The 17383-nt window shown below is 32.8% G+C and overlaps 1 protein-coding gene across 1 annotated transcript in view; it reads right to left on the bottom strand.

Annotated features, from left to right (window-relative positions):
- Positions 1 to 17383, bottom strand: part of BLTP1 (bridge-like lipid transfer protein family member 1) — a gene marked incomplete at its 5' end in the record, with an annotated part of 189548 nt that overhangs the window by 49749 nt on the left and 122416 nt on the right. The window contains 6 exons of the mRNA XM_082654038.1: positions 188 to 377; positions 1127 to 1224; positions 6978 to 7083; positions 9195 to 9439; positions 13885 to 14123; positions 15574 to 15780. Coding sequence (XP_082510164.1) covers positions 188 to 377; positions 1127 to 1224; positions 6978 to 7083; positions 9195 to 9439; positions 13885 to 14123; positions 15574 to 15780 — 1085 coding nt within the window. The remainder of the gene's footprint in view (positions 1 to 187; positions 378 to 1126; positions 1225 to 6977; positions 7084 to 9194; positions 9440 to 13884; positions 14124 to 15573; positions 15781 to 17383) is intronic.

The raw sequence follows: 17383 nt of genomic DNA, 5'->3' as shown, positions 1-17383 counted from the left end.
CCAATATACTCAATGAAATACCAAGGTAAAATTATAAGGGCCTTCTTAAATGATTTTTTATTAGAATTTACAATCAGATTTTACGAACTTCAACTCAATACTTTTTAAAGTATAGTAATACTTAAAGTAGTTTAAATTGATGTGCAAAGTTTAAAAGCCAGAGTTTTAATATCAACATATTCAGCACTCACCTGATGTTTAACAATTTGTCCTAATGCCAGATTTAAATCCACTTGGCATTTACCAAACAGTTTCAGATAGCTGCTACTTCCTGGTGAAGCTTTGGTTTGAAGTCGGTTCGAAAGTTCCAGTTCAATCAGTCCAGTTTCAAATCTCACAGCTCTCATTGAGGGAGTTGTGGCCGTTACTTGAATACCCTAGCAGATTATATGTTTGGAGGAAAAAAAGAATCTTAAATCAACAATGTACACCCACACAAATGAAATCTTTCAATATATGATAAATAAAACAGCCATGTTTTTAAACACACATAGGATGCCTGATGAACTAATAAAACTGGCAACATCCTTTAATTTCTCATGTCAGTCGGAACTTTTTTAGCTATTAATTTTATTCCAGTATTCTGTATTTAAAATATAGACTGTTCATGTGTTAAATACATTAATTACAAGTAAATAACTATTTGGTAAGAATGATTTTTATTTTTAAGAACACTAATATCGTAAATATTGGAAATAACGTTTCTATTAAGGTATTATTTTAACTGGACAACTGTACAAAATATTTCTTACAGAGTAATTTATAACAGCAATAATTAGAAAAAAAGTCAAAAGGTTCATCTGAAGGAAGTAGTTAAATTGTTACAACTGTATAATATATAGCACAGCTGTTCAAAAAGATAAAGTGGATCTAAATGTTCTGACATGGAAAGGTATTCAAGGTTTTTAAAAATGCAGAAATATATACATATATAAAAATACAAATAGGAAAACGTCCTAAAGGATATTCAATTGTTAAAGCTTCTTCTATGCACGGACAGGGTTATACTTCAGTTTTATTTTCTATCTGGCATACTCATATATCATATGGATTTTCTACAAGCATACATTAATTAAGTAGAAAAATACTTCTTAAAGAATCATTATTATATTATTATTTTTGTTACCTTAAACTGCAAGTTCAGGGAATAGAGTAGAATTTTAGGCTTATCTCCATCTGCTGTTCCATCATGTTCGTTCCAAAGAGGAATAGGTTGCTCTCCACCTGAAAGAGGTTAAATAATTGAAGGTTTGAGGCAATTTCTTTAAAAGGAAAATAATAACTACTTTGTGTGCTTAAAAACACACACACACACAACATTTTCTTTTTCCTGATCATTAACTCAATCTTTAACAGGGAACTTTAGCATGTCACATTTCACTGAGGCAGATATTATAAGATAGGGACAGTACTGCATATGTAGATATTTATTAAGAACATTTTATAAGAACTAGAACTAAGATCTCACAAGCTGCGTGGTACGGCCAGAAAAAAAAAAAAAGAACATTTTATAAGGACTAAATTAAGATATTATACGTATAATTACACCAAACATGATTATACACCTGAGAAAATATATTTGAGGGAAAAACAGTACAATGAAATAATTTCTTCAACCAAAAATGTGACCTTTGTCATTTATATTTGTGTGTCATAAACAAAAAAGAATGGAAGAAAAAATAAAGGTAGAGAAATAAAAAATAAGGTAATAATTAAGAGTGTGACAATAAACGTTTGGCCTATACATGAAAACAAAATACGGGCAGAGGACCCTGGGGATAAAGTTCCTATTAATAGACCATTTGTTGCCCAGGCATTGTGGCATTCAGGAAATAATGTTCTAATATTTTAAAATCCAACTTCCATCTCCACTTCTCCTCTCCTTATTGTAAAAACTTTTCTGTATGCTTACCTTTCAAATATTCTATCTTAAAATGATTCATCTTTTTCTATGTATATTGAATTTAGCATCATCCCAGGGAGCAAATATAAGTGGGATGGGAAGTTTTTTCCTAGTAGGTAATCAATTAATGTAATTCATCACATCAACAGGCTAAAGAAGAAAAATCACATTATCATATTACAGGATGCAGAAAAAGCATTTGACAAAAACCAACACCTATTGATAGTAAAGATTCTCAGTAAACTAGGAGCAGAGAACTTCCTCAACTCAATAGAGAATATCTACAAAAAACCTACAGCTAGTATGATCCTTAATGGTGAAAAGCTCTTAGTTTCCTCACTAAGATAAGGTACAAACCAAGGATGTCCACTCTTACCACTTCTTTTCAACATCATACAAGAAGTCCTAGCTAATGCAATACGACAAGAAAAGGGAAAAAAAAGATATACAGATTGGGAAGGAAGAAATAAAACTGTCTCTGTTCACAAATGACCTGATCATCTATGTAGAAGTTCCTGGAACCAATAAGTGATTATAGCAAGACTGCAGGATACAAGGTTAATAATATAAAAAGGTCAGTCACTTTCCTATATACCAGCAATAAACAGTGGAATGTGAAATTAAAAACACAATACTATTTACATTAGCACCACAAAAAATAAGATACTTAAGTATAAATTAACAATATATATACAAGATCTACATGAAAAAACCTACAAAACTCTGATAATGTCAGTTCTTCCCAACTTGCTCTCTAGATTCAATGCAACCCCAGCCAAAATCCTACCAAGTTATTTTGTGGATATCGACAAACTCATTCTAAGGTGTACGTGAAGGGACAAAATACCCAGAATAGCCAATAAAATATTGAAGGAGAAGACCAAAACTAGAAGACTTAAACTACCTGACTTCAAAACTACAAGCTAATCCAGACAGTGTGGTACTTGTGAAGTAACAGACAAAAAGATCAATGGAACAGAAGGGAGAGCCCAAAAATAGATCCACGTAAATATAATCAACTAATCTTTGACAAATGAGCAAAGGCAATACAATTGAGCAAAAGCAATACAATGGAGCAAAGATACAGTCTTTTCAACATATGTTGCTAGAATACAAAAAAATACATGCAAAAAAATACATCTAGATATAGACCTTAAACCTGTCACAAAAATTAACTCATAATGGATCACAGGCCTAAAGGTAAAACACAAAACTACAAAAATCATATAAGATAACAAAGGAGAAAACCTTAATGACCTTCTGTATGACAATGACTTTTTGGATATAACACCAAAGGCATGATCCATGAAAGAAAGAATTGATAAATTAGACTTCTTAAAAATTTTTTATTTTAATTTTAATTTTTTTTTGGTCACACCACACAGAATGAGGGACCTTAGTCCCCCAACCAGGGATCAAACTTGCACCCCTTGCAGTGGAAGCATGGAGTCTTAACCACTGGACCACCAGGGAAGTCCCAAGCTAGACTTTATTAAAATTAAAAACTTCTGCTCTGAGAAGAGTGTTAAGAGAATAACAAGACAAGCCACAACTGGGAGAAAATATTTCCAAAAGATACATTTGTAAAGGACCGTTATCCAAAATATGCAAAGAGCTCTTAAACTCAACAATAAGAAAACAATCTGATTAAAAATGGGCCAAACATTTTAATAAACACCTCACCAAAGAAGATATACAGATGGCAAATAAGCACATGAAAAGGTGCTTCACATCATGTCATCAGGGAAATGCAAATTAAAACCACAGTAAGATACCACTGCACACCCATCAGAATATCCAAAATCTAGAACAGTGACAAACACCATAAAATGCTGGGAGGATGTGGAGCAAAAGGAACTTTCATTCATTTCTGGTGGGAATGCAAACTGGTACAGTCACTTTGGAAGACAGTTTGGCAGTTTCCTATAAAACTAAACATACTTTTATATGATCCATATGATCCAGCAATCTTGCACTTTGTCAGTTACCAAAAGGAGATGAAAACTTATGTCCACACAGAAACCTGCATATGGATGTTTACAGCACCTTAATTCATAATGGCCAAAACCTCGAAGCAACCAAGGGAGGAATAAATAGGCAAAGAACAGAGGATTTTTAGGGCAGTGGAACTACTCTGTAGGATATTATAATGATGGATACACGTCATTATACATTTGTTCAAACCCACCGAATGTACAATGCCAAGAGTGAATCCTAATGTAAACTATGGGCTTTTGGTGATAATGGTGTGTCAATGTAGGTTTGTCAGTTGTAACAAACGTACCACTCTAATGGGGGACTTTGATAATGGGGGAGGCTATGCATGACTGAAGGCAGAGGGTATCTGGGAAATCTCTGTACCTTGCCCTCAATTTTGCCGTGAACCTAAAACTGCTCTAAAAAATAAAGTTGATTTTTAAAAAAGGCTATTTGTTTTGTTCATCTATCACTATCCTGAATATCTTTTACATAGTTTCAGAAAAAAAAATTTCTTTTAATTTAAAAGACAAGCTCTGCCTCTTACAAAATGTATTACATAATACTTTTAGTTTATAGAAATATCAGAGACACTATTAGTCACATTAAATCCACAGTTTCTACCTTGTTATGAATTAAATATAGACCTGGTCCAATTGTAAGAATGTAACCTCACTATATATATATTTCTCATTACATATAAATGGCTGTACATACTCAAAAATAGACCTCTTCTCTTTACTAAGTCAGTGCTTATCTACATCTTTCTGAAACCCAGGCAATCCATGGGCAATAAGATTATAAGAACTGATTCTTCAAAAAAGAATTTTCCTAACAAACTTGATGATGATTGTGAACATGAGTATTCCTATGCAATAGAAAATGTCCTAAAGCTAAATGTAACGTGAAGGAAAAGCATGAGGAAAAAGTTTAAGAAACAAATAAGGAAAATAATCATGAAGATTATGGGAGAGTAGGGAAGCAATATAGAGATGAGAATACTAAGAAATGTGGCTACAGGGATTCTAAGTATTCCCTCTCAATAATCTGTTACATTCTCTGGTTTTGAAAAAGATAAGGGGACATCTGTGCTCCATGAGGCCCTGGGCCAGCTGGATGATATGTGATTTACATTTCAGCTGTTTTCCTAGGGTTCATGCTGTCTCTACAGTCAGGAAGGAATGGTTCAGGGAGCAGATCTAGCCACTAAATGACTTTGGCATCATTATCTGATTTCTCTATTCTTCACAGTGATTAGCAAGTCTTCATGGTTAGAACATTAATTTCCAGTCTTCTTTTCCAGTTCATTATTCATAGACCTAGAGATACACTTTACTTATAACTCCTAACTGAATGTAATTCAAAGGTTAAGAAAAGCCTTTCTTTTTCATCAAAACCACTTTGACAGCTTACAGTACCAGACTAATACGAGGAACTCTATAATCCTAGCTTTTTACCGTAAGATACAAGATTAGTTAATGGAAAAGTCTGTTTGTTTTTTAGTTATACATATTCAGCAATAGCAGTCTTGAAAATACTCTTTAAAACTCATAAAAAATTACCAACTTGAAATATTCTTTACTTTCACATTATAGACAATGTTCTAATGTGATATCAACCAGGTAAATGGGCCACATTAAAACTTCTATATGGTCTCCAAGTAGAGACACCTTCAGTGGCAGAAGGGGCTTCTGCTATGTATTCATCCCTCCCTTAATGGTTTGTATTCAACCATTTTTAGAAAAATTCCAAGACTACCAATTGATCTGATTTTTATATTAACTTGTAAAATTCTATAGCTCTGCTAGGCTTCTTCAATGTGATCATTAAGTAGCTTCCTGACCTCAGATACAACCAGAACCAACCCACGAGAACCAGGAAAATCTCTTGCTCACACAGCTGCTACATAATTTAATTACCTAATCCATGGTCTGTCCTCCTTCAGGGCCTTATCAAACACTGGTCCATAAGCTCTGCCTGAATCTTCTCTACTTCTCCTTTCTTGCCAAATGAGGCTTCACTTGTGAGGTTTTGAATATGACTTCCTCTGTGAAGCCTTTTCTGATTCCTTAGGCTACGTTAGTTTCTCCTTTGACACAGACATAGCACCTTCTTCTTGTCATTCAGAGAACTCATCACAAATATAGTGTACTATCTAGATACTTAATAAATTTGTAAAATGAATGAATTTATCCATCAACATGGAGGAATCTCCTCTCGATGCCAATTTATAGATGAGGCTTAACTATTATTTTAACATGATTATATGCATACTGAAATATTCAGCCTCAAGAACTGTTATACAGTCAACTTGTTTTCCACCCTAATGCCTCTTAATACTTTACCTTGTGAATTAAAAATCAATTAATTGTTTAAATCAAACATATATTTCTGGTTAAAATATAAAATAGTGATTAAGAAGCTCACTTATAATCTGATCTTGAGGAATAGCAAAAATATAATAAGGATTGCTATAGACAATTTACCATGTGGCCAGCATACTGTCACCATCTGATACAGATTAAAATCAAAATCTTAATACTGATCTAAATTTTGTTCCCAAATGATTAAGATTAGTTTAGTTAACAGACACACACTAAGCTTTTTCTTTTTGGAAGGGAAGCATAAGGGACCTTTGTTTAATTTATAAATTGTAAATGCATATATTACATATGACAAAAGTAATAAGCAAAACAATCTGTAGGTGAGAAAGCTATAAAAGGAATGCAGAGGGGCTTCCCTGGTGGCGCAGTGGTTGAGAGTCCGCCTGCCGATGCAGGAGACACGGGTTCGTGCTCCCGTCTGGGAAGATCCCACATGCCGCGGAGCGGCTGGGCCCATGAGCCATGGCCGCCGAGCCTGCGCGTCCGGAGCCTGTGCTCCGCAATGGGAGAGGCCACAACAGTGAGAGGCCCGCGTACCGCAAAAAAAAAAAAAAAAAAAAAAAAAAGGAATGCAGAATTTTTAGGGAGTTACTCAACAATTTCATCTAAATGATAGGATCGATACTCATACCACTGGTACATGGACCATCATATAGCCAATGAGAATAAAAACCTGCTGTATGTTCTGCACTATAAGTATCAAATCATCTTACCAGAAACTTTTTGTATTACTTCATTAACTTCCTTCATGAACACTTTCTGTACAAATACCAAGTGGTTTAGAAGATCGGTTGTAAGATTATGTTCGAAGGAACCAACCTGCCAAACAAAATCAGAATACTAGATTAACATACTGACTATATTAGTTTAAAATACATCTCACATAAGTCATGCCAAACTCTGAGGAAAAACAATTATCTACATGCTATTTGAAATGAAAATACTGAAAAAGGGTTAAAAATACTCAGATTCCCCAATACTCTACTGGCCTGACATTGTTATGAGCCATTCCCCCCATATTTTAAAATAACAGTAGCCAATAAGGTATGAGAAATCTTTTGAAAATGAATGAAAATTATACTCTAGGTAACTTGCTGATTGCAAAATTGAAATTTTATGTAGAGTAATATTTATTTTTAATGACCACTGTTGTAGAGTTAGAAAGATGGACCAGTATAAGTGAAAGTAAATGTATTTACTCATTCAAATATTTATTGACCATCTGCATTAGGTGCTAAAGATACAGCTGTGAATAAAAATAACAAAATTATGGCTCTCATGAAGCTACATTTGAGCAAATTAGCAAATCAGATATACTAAAGTCAGCTTTACTATAATACATGTCCCATGATTAGTATAAAGCCCAAAATTTCTGGCAAGAATTAGTTAATAAATAGATTAAATAGAAAGCCGGCCCTAACTGGAGTTGAGTTTTATATTAACGATGAATTGAAACATCCTTATAAGTAAGGCAAATACTTCAACATTTGTCACTTTGATAGTGTCCACATTTTGATCAAAAGTTAACAGCAAAAGAGATGTAGCAGTCTCTTCTTAGTCTAAGTTTCACTGGGCACTTTTATTTTATATATAGTAGTATCAAATGGGCAAAGATGATTTTCACATGTGTCTATTTTAGGCCATAGTTAAATGGGCAACTCTCAGAGAGATGCAACTTTAGATTCTTTCGAATGTTTGTAATTAACTGCATTCTTAGTAAATCTGGGATGGCGTTCTGCCCCAATTACAAACTTTATACCTTTATAATAGCTAATATTAGTAAGGAACTATGCAATATACTGCATTTGATTTGTTTTATTTTCTGTCAAATGAACCATTAATAACAGTATTGCTAAACTACAGTCTGGAACACTTATTCTTCAGTGTAGAAAGCACAAATGAAATATGCTTTATAATCCACCTTTTAGTAAATAAATATTTGACTTCTAGCATCTTGTACACGAGAAGTTCTAGGACAAGCAGAGTCTAAAGAAGGTAAACCAGACTTAAATATATCCTACTTAGCTGTAATATTTCTAGAAAGACGCCAAAGAGCATTCTTATAGATCCTTCAGATTCTAGAGAATAAAATTTATAAAACAAAGAGTTGGTAAATTGATTTTTGATAAGGTTGCAATTGTTTCTGACAAACTGACAAAGCAAGCTGAGGGACGAGCACACTGTGTGACTCCTACATCTCTCATCTGATAGTTGGGAGACTTAGGGAAAGTTATTTAATCTCTCTAAATTTGATTTTCTACTATAACAAATTAGGATGATAACAAATGGCCTACTTACCACAAATCAAATGAAAACATATCCAAATGCTTTTTAAACTTGTGATAATTGTACAGATATAAAGGGAAAATATAATGATGGAATCATGTATGCTGGCTTTCAAATTCCCTTAGTAAAGAAACTAGTCTGTGAATCTGCTTGTAATTATTTTATCTCTGTATGACCTTTATATTGTTAATAAGTATGTATACCTGGATGAATCATGTAACCTCTCTAACGGCTCAGTTTCTTTACTTGTAAAATGAGAATAAAATATCTACCTCAAAGGATTGATTTAAGGATTGTACAAGTCAATGAATATGAAGCACCTGACAAATGTTAGATACGCTTAGCGTTTTTATAATCAAATGAATCATGAAAATATTGTAGAGATGCATGTGAAACCCAATATAATAAATACGAATTCAAAGATGATTAAAACAAGAAAAAAAAGCATGTTTAAATAAAACTGTAAGGAGAGAGACACATACAGATGTGTACGTAAACACACACACACACACACACACCAGAGTAAAAAATTCTGTAGGAATAAATGATTTGATGATTTTTTTTGATCACTACATACTTTGGTACAACTAAAATTTGAAGGCTCCTAAATTACAAAGAGTAAGAAAATTAAAAAGTGAACTTACTTCTGCCACACAACGTAGATAATTTCCCTGTAAATAGTACCCTTGTTTAGAAGGCAGTTCATCTATACTCCACACCTGGTCTGAATAACTATCATGCTCTTCCATTATATATTTCCCTGACATAGTAACAGGAGGAAGGTTAAGACTGGCAGAAGGAGGAATGGTTGACATATCCGTGGCAGAAACTTTTGAAGTAAAACGCAATCTGTGATTTGGCAGCTCAAATGTAAATCTGGTCTGTGCACCTGTAAGAAATAAGGAAAGTTACTGTTTGTTGTTCAGGTGCTCATTCACTCATTCATTCCTTACTTTGTTCAACAAATGTGTCTATTAAAAAAGGTATGCATTTTCCAAACCTATGTTGAAAGATATGAGAAGGATATTTTAAATTTGCCTATAAAATATTTCCCATCTTTAAATATATGTATGGTTACTATAAAGCATCAGCCAGTATTATTAAGCCAGCAAATATCATTTATTAAGCCTACTAGGTGCCCAGCATTGTGTTAGGTGCTAGAGAAACACCTGTAAATGTTCTCTTTATTTCACGTAAGGTAGAAAAGAAACTGCCTTTATTATGAAAGAGTTAAAACAAGAGAAATTAAAGTGTAAAACAAAACAAAACAACAGCAATCCGCACAGTGTTTTATTCACAGAGAATAGTTAGCAGTTGATAACTTGCCTCTTGATCCTGACTCAGTATGGAAGGAAACAGTGAAATTGTCAAACCAACTAAATTATACTCAATGAAAACATTCGTCGAGTATAAAATTTTACAAAACATGTATCTTTGACCTTAACAATAATAATGGGACCATACTCCAAATAAGAATATGGTCTGAGTTTTAGTTTACTGTTGGTTCTAAACACTTAAATCAACAGTTTGGCATGTAGTCGTTCAAACAATTATAAATACACAACCTGTACTATTTATTCAGGCTATATTTCTCCAACTATTTATTGAGGGCATTAAGGCGTAGCAGAAACCTTGTTAAAATCAAGATCTATTATTGCCTATTACATATACTGTCTAATGTATATGTGCATGTTCCTTTCCAACCAATCAAATCTACTGATACTGTTCTGTACATAAGCAATTCTCTCCACTCAAACATTAAACAGCCTATTTTGCCTACATTTAAAATTTATTATATATTCCTAGTATTCTCGATTGTGCCAGAAATAATTCTCTTTCTTCCACATACTAATTAAAGGTCACCTCCTATATGTCACATTCACTATATTCACTCACTATACAGTAACGTTTATACTTGGAATGAGTTATCCATAAACAGAAACACGCTCTCTCACCAACTGGTGCAACCGTGAAAGGCCAGATAGGTCACAACTGCTCTGATCTCCTCTTACTCACCAGGCAGAGTCACTGACTATGGCTTGCAGGCTGCAAGGGGTGCGGGCTGCCCTCCACAGTAGCTACCACTACTATTACTACCACCAACATTACCAAATAAAAACACAGACTGAAGTAATACTAGGCCTCAGGTCATCCCTTATCACTAGTATAGCCTTTTTTTTTTCCTACTGTTTTTGTCCCTTTCCTTTATTGCAAGGAGAATTATGGGTTGTTATCCGACTAGATATTTGACAATATGTTTTCTTTGCTCCTAAATATTCATATCTTCCTAGTTCCAAAGTGACTATTTGGCTTTTGATCTGCTGCTTCTTTTGGCTCTTCTATTTCATGGATGCCCTGAGTAAACAGACAAGAAGAGCCATTTAACCCAATACCTGAAGGCCCAACACTTCTGACTCTGCAAAATATGGAAATTCACTTTAAAGTGCTTCTGTTTCTGATAAGAAAAGATGTTCAGAAAAATCCCTCTCAATAAAGAAAACCTAAAATGCTAGAGGGCAGAAATAAATACATACACATACATACAAAAATACATACATGTATGTATGTATTCACATATATGTATATGTGTTTTTAAAATTATTAATGTAATTTATCATGTTAATAAAATAAAGGAGAAAAAATATTTTAATTTCAACAGATGCAGAAAAAAGTATCCAATAATAAGTATTTGCCAATCATTCACAGAAACTCTTAGCACACTAGGAATAAAAGTAACTTATCTTGACCTGATAAAAATAACCCAGCAAAAACCTACAGCAAACATCATATTCACTGGTGAAATATTAATTCCCTTAAAAAATATGAGTAAAACAAGGATGCCAACAGTACCCCTTTTACTGAACTTGGTAGTAGAGACATAGTAAGATAAGAAAAATAAAAAGGCATAAAGACTGGAAAGGCAGAAACAAAAGTATTATTTGCACATAGTATGAATATCTACTTAGGAAACTCCACAGAACCTTATTAGCAATAATAAAAATAGTTTAATATGGTTGCTGAGTATAAGATTAACATCAAGTACATTTGTACATACCACCACTGGTTTAAAATGCTATTTATAAAATATACCATTTGTAATAACAACAATAACATAAGGTGCCTAGGTATCTAAGTAAATAAACATATCTTGCAACAGATAAAAACCTTAAGTTGAAAATTTTTTTAATTTATAGAAAAACATTGAAGAAGATCTAAAGAAACAGAGAAATAGACATATGCAGGAATAAGGTTAAATACTATGTCAGTTCTCAAAATCAATATTTTTAATTCTCCCCCAAGTAAATCTATAGATTCAACTCAATTTCTAAAATAATCCAAACAGGCTTTTTCAGGGAACTTGGCAAACTGATTCTAAAATGTATCTGAAGGAGCAAATAAACAAAAATAACCAGGACAACTTCTAAGAAAAGGAAAAGTCAAGTATCAGTATGACACTGGTGCTAACAGGCCACTGAGGCACAATAGAGATCTCTGAAATAGACCCCCATATACATAAACACTTAACAGATGATAAAGTTGGATTATCTATCACTGAAAAAAAGAACAGATTAGTCAATAAATCATGCTGAGATAACTGGTTATGCATACTACTCCATACCAAACTGAAGAAAAAACCAGTCAATTCCTTACAGATTAGGAACTTAAATGTGAAAAGCAAAACTTCAAAATGTTTAACAGTAAATATGAGAGAATCTTCTCATGATCCTGGGAACAGAAGGATATAAAAATTTATATTTTTATGTCTTCTTCAAGACATAAAAATACACAATAAAACAAGAAAATATTAATTCAGTTACATTAAAATTAAGAGTATATGTTGATCAAAAGACCAAAAAGTGAAATAAGCCTCTGAATGGGTGACAATATATGTTGAACATATAACATCAAAGGTTTAATATATAAAACATACAAAGAATTTCTGTGAGCCAAGAAAAATACAAATGACTCAATGGTCAAATGGACAGAAAACAAACAAGAACCATCAACAGGCGTTTCATATAAGAAAACATATAAGGACCCCTTAATCATATTTAAAAATTCAGCTCCATTAATAACTACAGAAACATAAATTAAAGTACAATGAGGTACCATTCCACATTTACCAGGCAAGCAATAATTTTAAAGTCGATAATACCAAGTGTTGACAAAGATGCAGAACAGTGGGAACTCCAATCTAATACTGATGGGAGGGTAAAAACTGGTGGACACAAGCACTAAGGAAAACAGTTTTATATTTCCTAGTAAAGTTGAAGATGCATTTACCCTATAATCTAGCTGTATCACTCCTAAGTACATATCCTTGAGAAACTCTTGCACATATGTACCAGAAGATGTGTATGAGAACAAATGTAATAGCAAAAAAATAGAATGAGGCAAAGGTCCATCAATAGCAGAATAGATAAATACACTGTGATATAACCACTTAACGGACTACTATATTTCACTGAAAAATGAATGAACCAAAGATACATAGATGAATATAAATAAATCAAAGAAAATGTGCAACAAAAAAATTCTAAGTTAAAATATACATTAGTGGGACTCCACATGAATAAAGTTTAAAACAGGCTACAACAAAATTGGTCATTTATGAGTATATGTCTATGTAATAAAACTATAAAGAAAAGCAAAGGAATGGATAACACAAAATTCATGATAGTGATTATTAACCAAGCACTCATGGGGACTATTATCTGATAGTAATAATATTCATTGAAGGAGCCTTCAAAGTACTGGTAATGTTTTAATTCTTAGGATGTGTAATCGGTGGGTGAGTTTACAGTTCTATAAACTGTGTGAATGTAACTGATATACTTTTGTATACATGATACATTTCAGAATAAAAATACAACAGCAAAGTGCTTTTGGAGAGGATATATAAGGATCACAAAATCTTATAAAAATAGCTATTTTGAAGAAGTCAAATAACCTCTGATTTAAGCTAAATGTACTCAACGTGAAAATAAACCAAGTTATTCAGGCTATAAGAACCTAACAATGTAGAAATGTATTCAACTTGTAGAAATGTAGAAATGTACTCAATTCAAGTTTAAGTTGGAAATGGTTTCTAAAGAGTGGATAACTCTAAAGAGTTCAAATGAAAGCAGGGTCCATGCTGGTCATTCAAGGAAGTGTATTGCTATTTTTACTTGACTGAATGAAAAACATCGTTAATGAAATTTAAAAGTGTTTTGATTAAAATTATTTAAATTTTCATAAAAAATCTATAAAACTAAATTTGTTTCACCAAAATATTACTAATTTCTTAAAACAGTCATAAATTTTAAGAATGAATTCAAACTTCAATGTTACCTGTCATTCCATGACTTCTCATTCTTCCCATCTTGTATTCTGCTTTCAGAGATGGTAAAAGTGCTGCTCCAATGGCTATACCATCTAACATGGTGCTGAATTTAAGGACAATAGGCTTCTTCTCTAAACCTTCTGGTAGCTGAGGAAATTCATTTGTTTCAATAGGAGTTTGATTAACACTTGTTGGGGTTTTTTCAGAAGGTAGGGGGGTTGCAATATCTTCTTTTACAGGCTGTGGGCTATAGAGCAAAACAAAAAAGTTTAAAAAAGACAATTAGAACAGCTACTAATAAAATTCAAATTGTATAAAAATAAAAATTGTATAAAATTGGTATTCTCAATGTAAAAGAGCAAAAATAAACTATGAACAGATGTTTTTTTTCTAATACCAGGTCATATTAAGACTTCCTCAGAACAGCCATTGAAAAATGATGATCTAGAAAAGTAAACAAGATGAAGTAATAACAATATAAACTGAATGTTACACTGCCAAGGCCATTCACATCATTAATGTGAAACTGGAGGTTTTCTGATTCCAAATTCCATGACTTAACCATTATGCACTCTACTGTTGATTGTTAATACTATTACTATTACTAGCACTATTAATAATAATAACACCAACAACAGCAGTAATTATTTGAGTGCTTACTATGTGCCAGGTACTATTCTTATTGCTTTGTGTATTTCATATAATTTATTTATCTCACAAAACCCTTTGATTAGGTACCATTATCTCCATTTTACAAATGAAGTATAGCGAGAAAGTGGTGAAATCAGTTTTGAACTCAGTCAATCTGACTCTAGAGTTTTTGTTTTTAACTACTCCACTCCACTGCCAGTACATTCTAATAAGGAAAAATGCCTTAGGGTATTTTATAACTAAGGCTCATGTACACATTCTGGATTCCATATTCCAGAGACAGGAGAAACATGTTTAAATTATTACTACTTAGTCAACCAGACATGAATTAATATTACATCAGAATTAAAGATCTAGATAGGACAACTGGAAAAATCATTGCTTTAAGACACTGTCAAAATACACACTAGTGTTTTTCTACCTTACAGGTTAGGAAAAAGGAAACATAACAAGACAAATTTTTACCTTTTACTTATATTTTTATTAGTTATTAATTAGCTATAACTTTGGAGACCAGGAAGAAAGCTTGGCAATGCAGACCCAGGGAATAAAGGTTACTGTGCAAAGGTCCCATTTACTGCCTTTTAAAATGTTTAAATGGTATATTCAAATCCTGCCTTGAACCATGTACAATAATCTCACATAGAGGTCAGCACAAAACCACGCATGGGACATAAATGGCCACTGCAACTTTATAAATCTATGCACTCACAAATTGCAGTGAGTTCAAAGTAAAGAAATATTGCTACAATCCTAGAATTTGCCTTTTATTAGTAACACGTTATAATGTCCACTAATCTCTAGGATCTCTTAAGCTTTACTGATGCAATATGAACGACTCGCAATTGCATTTGTGACATAGTACTTTAATAATATCCAGAATATGATTCTCCCACAATCATGTTTAGCTACTTTTCACCTGCCCCACTATCCATAATAGTCACTACTTAGATGTAACCTTCTGTCTTCCTCCAAACTATTGTTAACACAGCAAAGAATGACATGAAATACTATATAGAATCACAGATCTTGAATAAATAACTTACACTGTAGAAGGTTGTCTGATGAGATCTGAGATCTGCTTAGATAGCTGGTGAGAACTTCGAACCATCATGCTGTGTAAGGTGGCAGGGTGCTGGGGAATGTTGATGCTGATAGCTCCTACTTTGAACACCGCGGCATTGTTAGTCTTCAACCCCCTCTGGGCACTGTAGAGGGCTTGGGACTTGGCAATACTACATTTCACTACAGTTCTATTAAAAGAGAAGGAGGATCATTAAAATATGGCCAAGTAAAGAGAAATTTTGAAAAAGTATTTTGAGAGCAAGACAAATGTTTTTAAATCATTCAATGAAGTAAATTACAAGATTTCTCATGCATTTAAATCACACTAAAGAAATAACGTTTTCTAAAAATATGGACATACATTTTATACTGTTTGTACTGAATATTATTCTGTTTAATAAAGAGTTTACAGAAGAATGTATGTATGTGCTTACATGGAAGAGAATACACTGACATATTACACATATACAACACACAAAATCCCATTTTGATTTTTTTCCCCATTAAGAACTCCATTTTTCTTCAACATATTTTAGGCATCTGTACAACCACTAAGAAAATATAAACAGTGAAAATTAAAAGAAAAGAAACAAACACTCACTATACTTCTTAAAATCTAATCAGCCAAAGAAACTAACCTAACAATCATCCAATATGTTAAAAGAAATTAATGAGAAGGAAGAAATTTAACTTGCATTTTCCTTTTTTTATTTTCAGTGAGTAGCAAAGAAATCACAGAAGTCCATTCATAATGAGTAACTACTACTTAATTAAAAATTGGTAAGCTTTACTGGTACAGATATAAAATAGAAATACTGTCTTTCTTGATTTCTTGTTCTTTCTTTCCAATGCCTAGAACAGTGCTTTAAACATAGTAGACACTCACTGAATTTTGTGAAATGAATGAGCAGAAAGAAGTACAGCAGAAGAATGACTCAACACAACTGTGGAATTCCACAGATATCACGTGATATATCATGTATGTAAAAGCCATGATGAAGCAGTCTTGACACACACAGTAGAAAGGTTCATGTCAATGAACTGCACCACTAAAGGCCCAGTAGTAAGAGGAAAGCTTTTAACATATATGTTATCTTTGAAATGAGCAAAGAATGCTTGACAACAGATTTAGCAAAACACACAAAATGCAAATTTCATATTAACTACATGTCAGTTCACACACATTTATCTCTACTTAGGCTACAGAGGATTCACCGAGAATTTATTTACAGTCTCAAGGACCTAAGGAATCATCCATTCATTACATTTAACTTCTATTAGAATAAACCTTGAGAAGCGTAACAGTGGTTCTATTAGAAGTTTTGATTATTTACAGATAGTGAAATCCAGGTATTATACAAAATTCAAAAATGATTACTAGAGAACTATATTTGCTTTCTTCTTCAAAGGAAACTATTTCTCAAAGACTATCACTGACTAGAAAAAGAAAAAAGTAATCTATGGAATTGTTCTAGCTGGCATGAATATAGATTCTAGGATGCTGACTAGTTACTGAATTTTGAATCTTAACTATTTTAATAAATAAAGCTACTATTTATCATCAATGAGATTCCATTTTAAATTCAATTTCATCATGAGCCAGAACACTCAGATGGTGCTAAAATGCAAAGGGCTTTCTAGTTGTGAACAGTATTCACCTACTGAATGAAACTAAGCATACATTTACAAAGAAGTCTTGTTATCATGACAGTCAAGAAATTCTACACCTATCTTACTATTTTACCTTTATAATCTATAGAAGTCTGCTTAAATATTACTTGTGATTATATA

The sequence above is a fragment of the Grampus griseus genome, assembly GCF_964374135.1.
Source record: "Grampus griseus genome assembly, chromosome: 4".
Classification (NCBI taxonomy): Eukaryota; Metazoa; Chordata; class Mammalia; order Artiodactyla; family Delphinidae; genus Grampus; species Grampus griseus.
The sequence above is the reverse complement of the archived record's forward strand: the minus strand, read 5'-3'. Positions and strand labels throughout refer to the sequence as shown.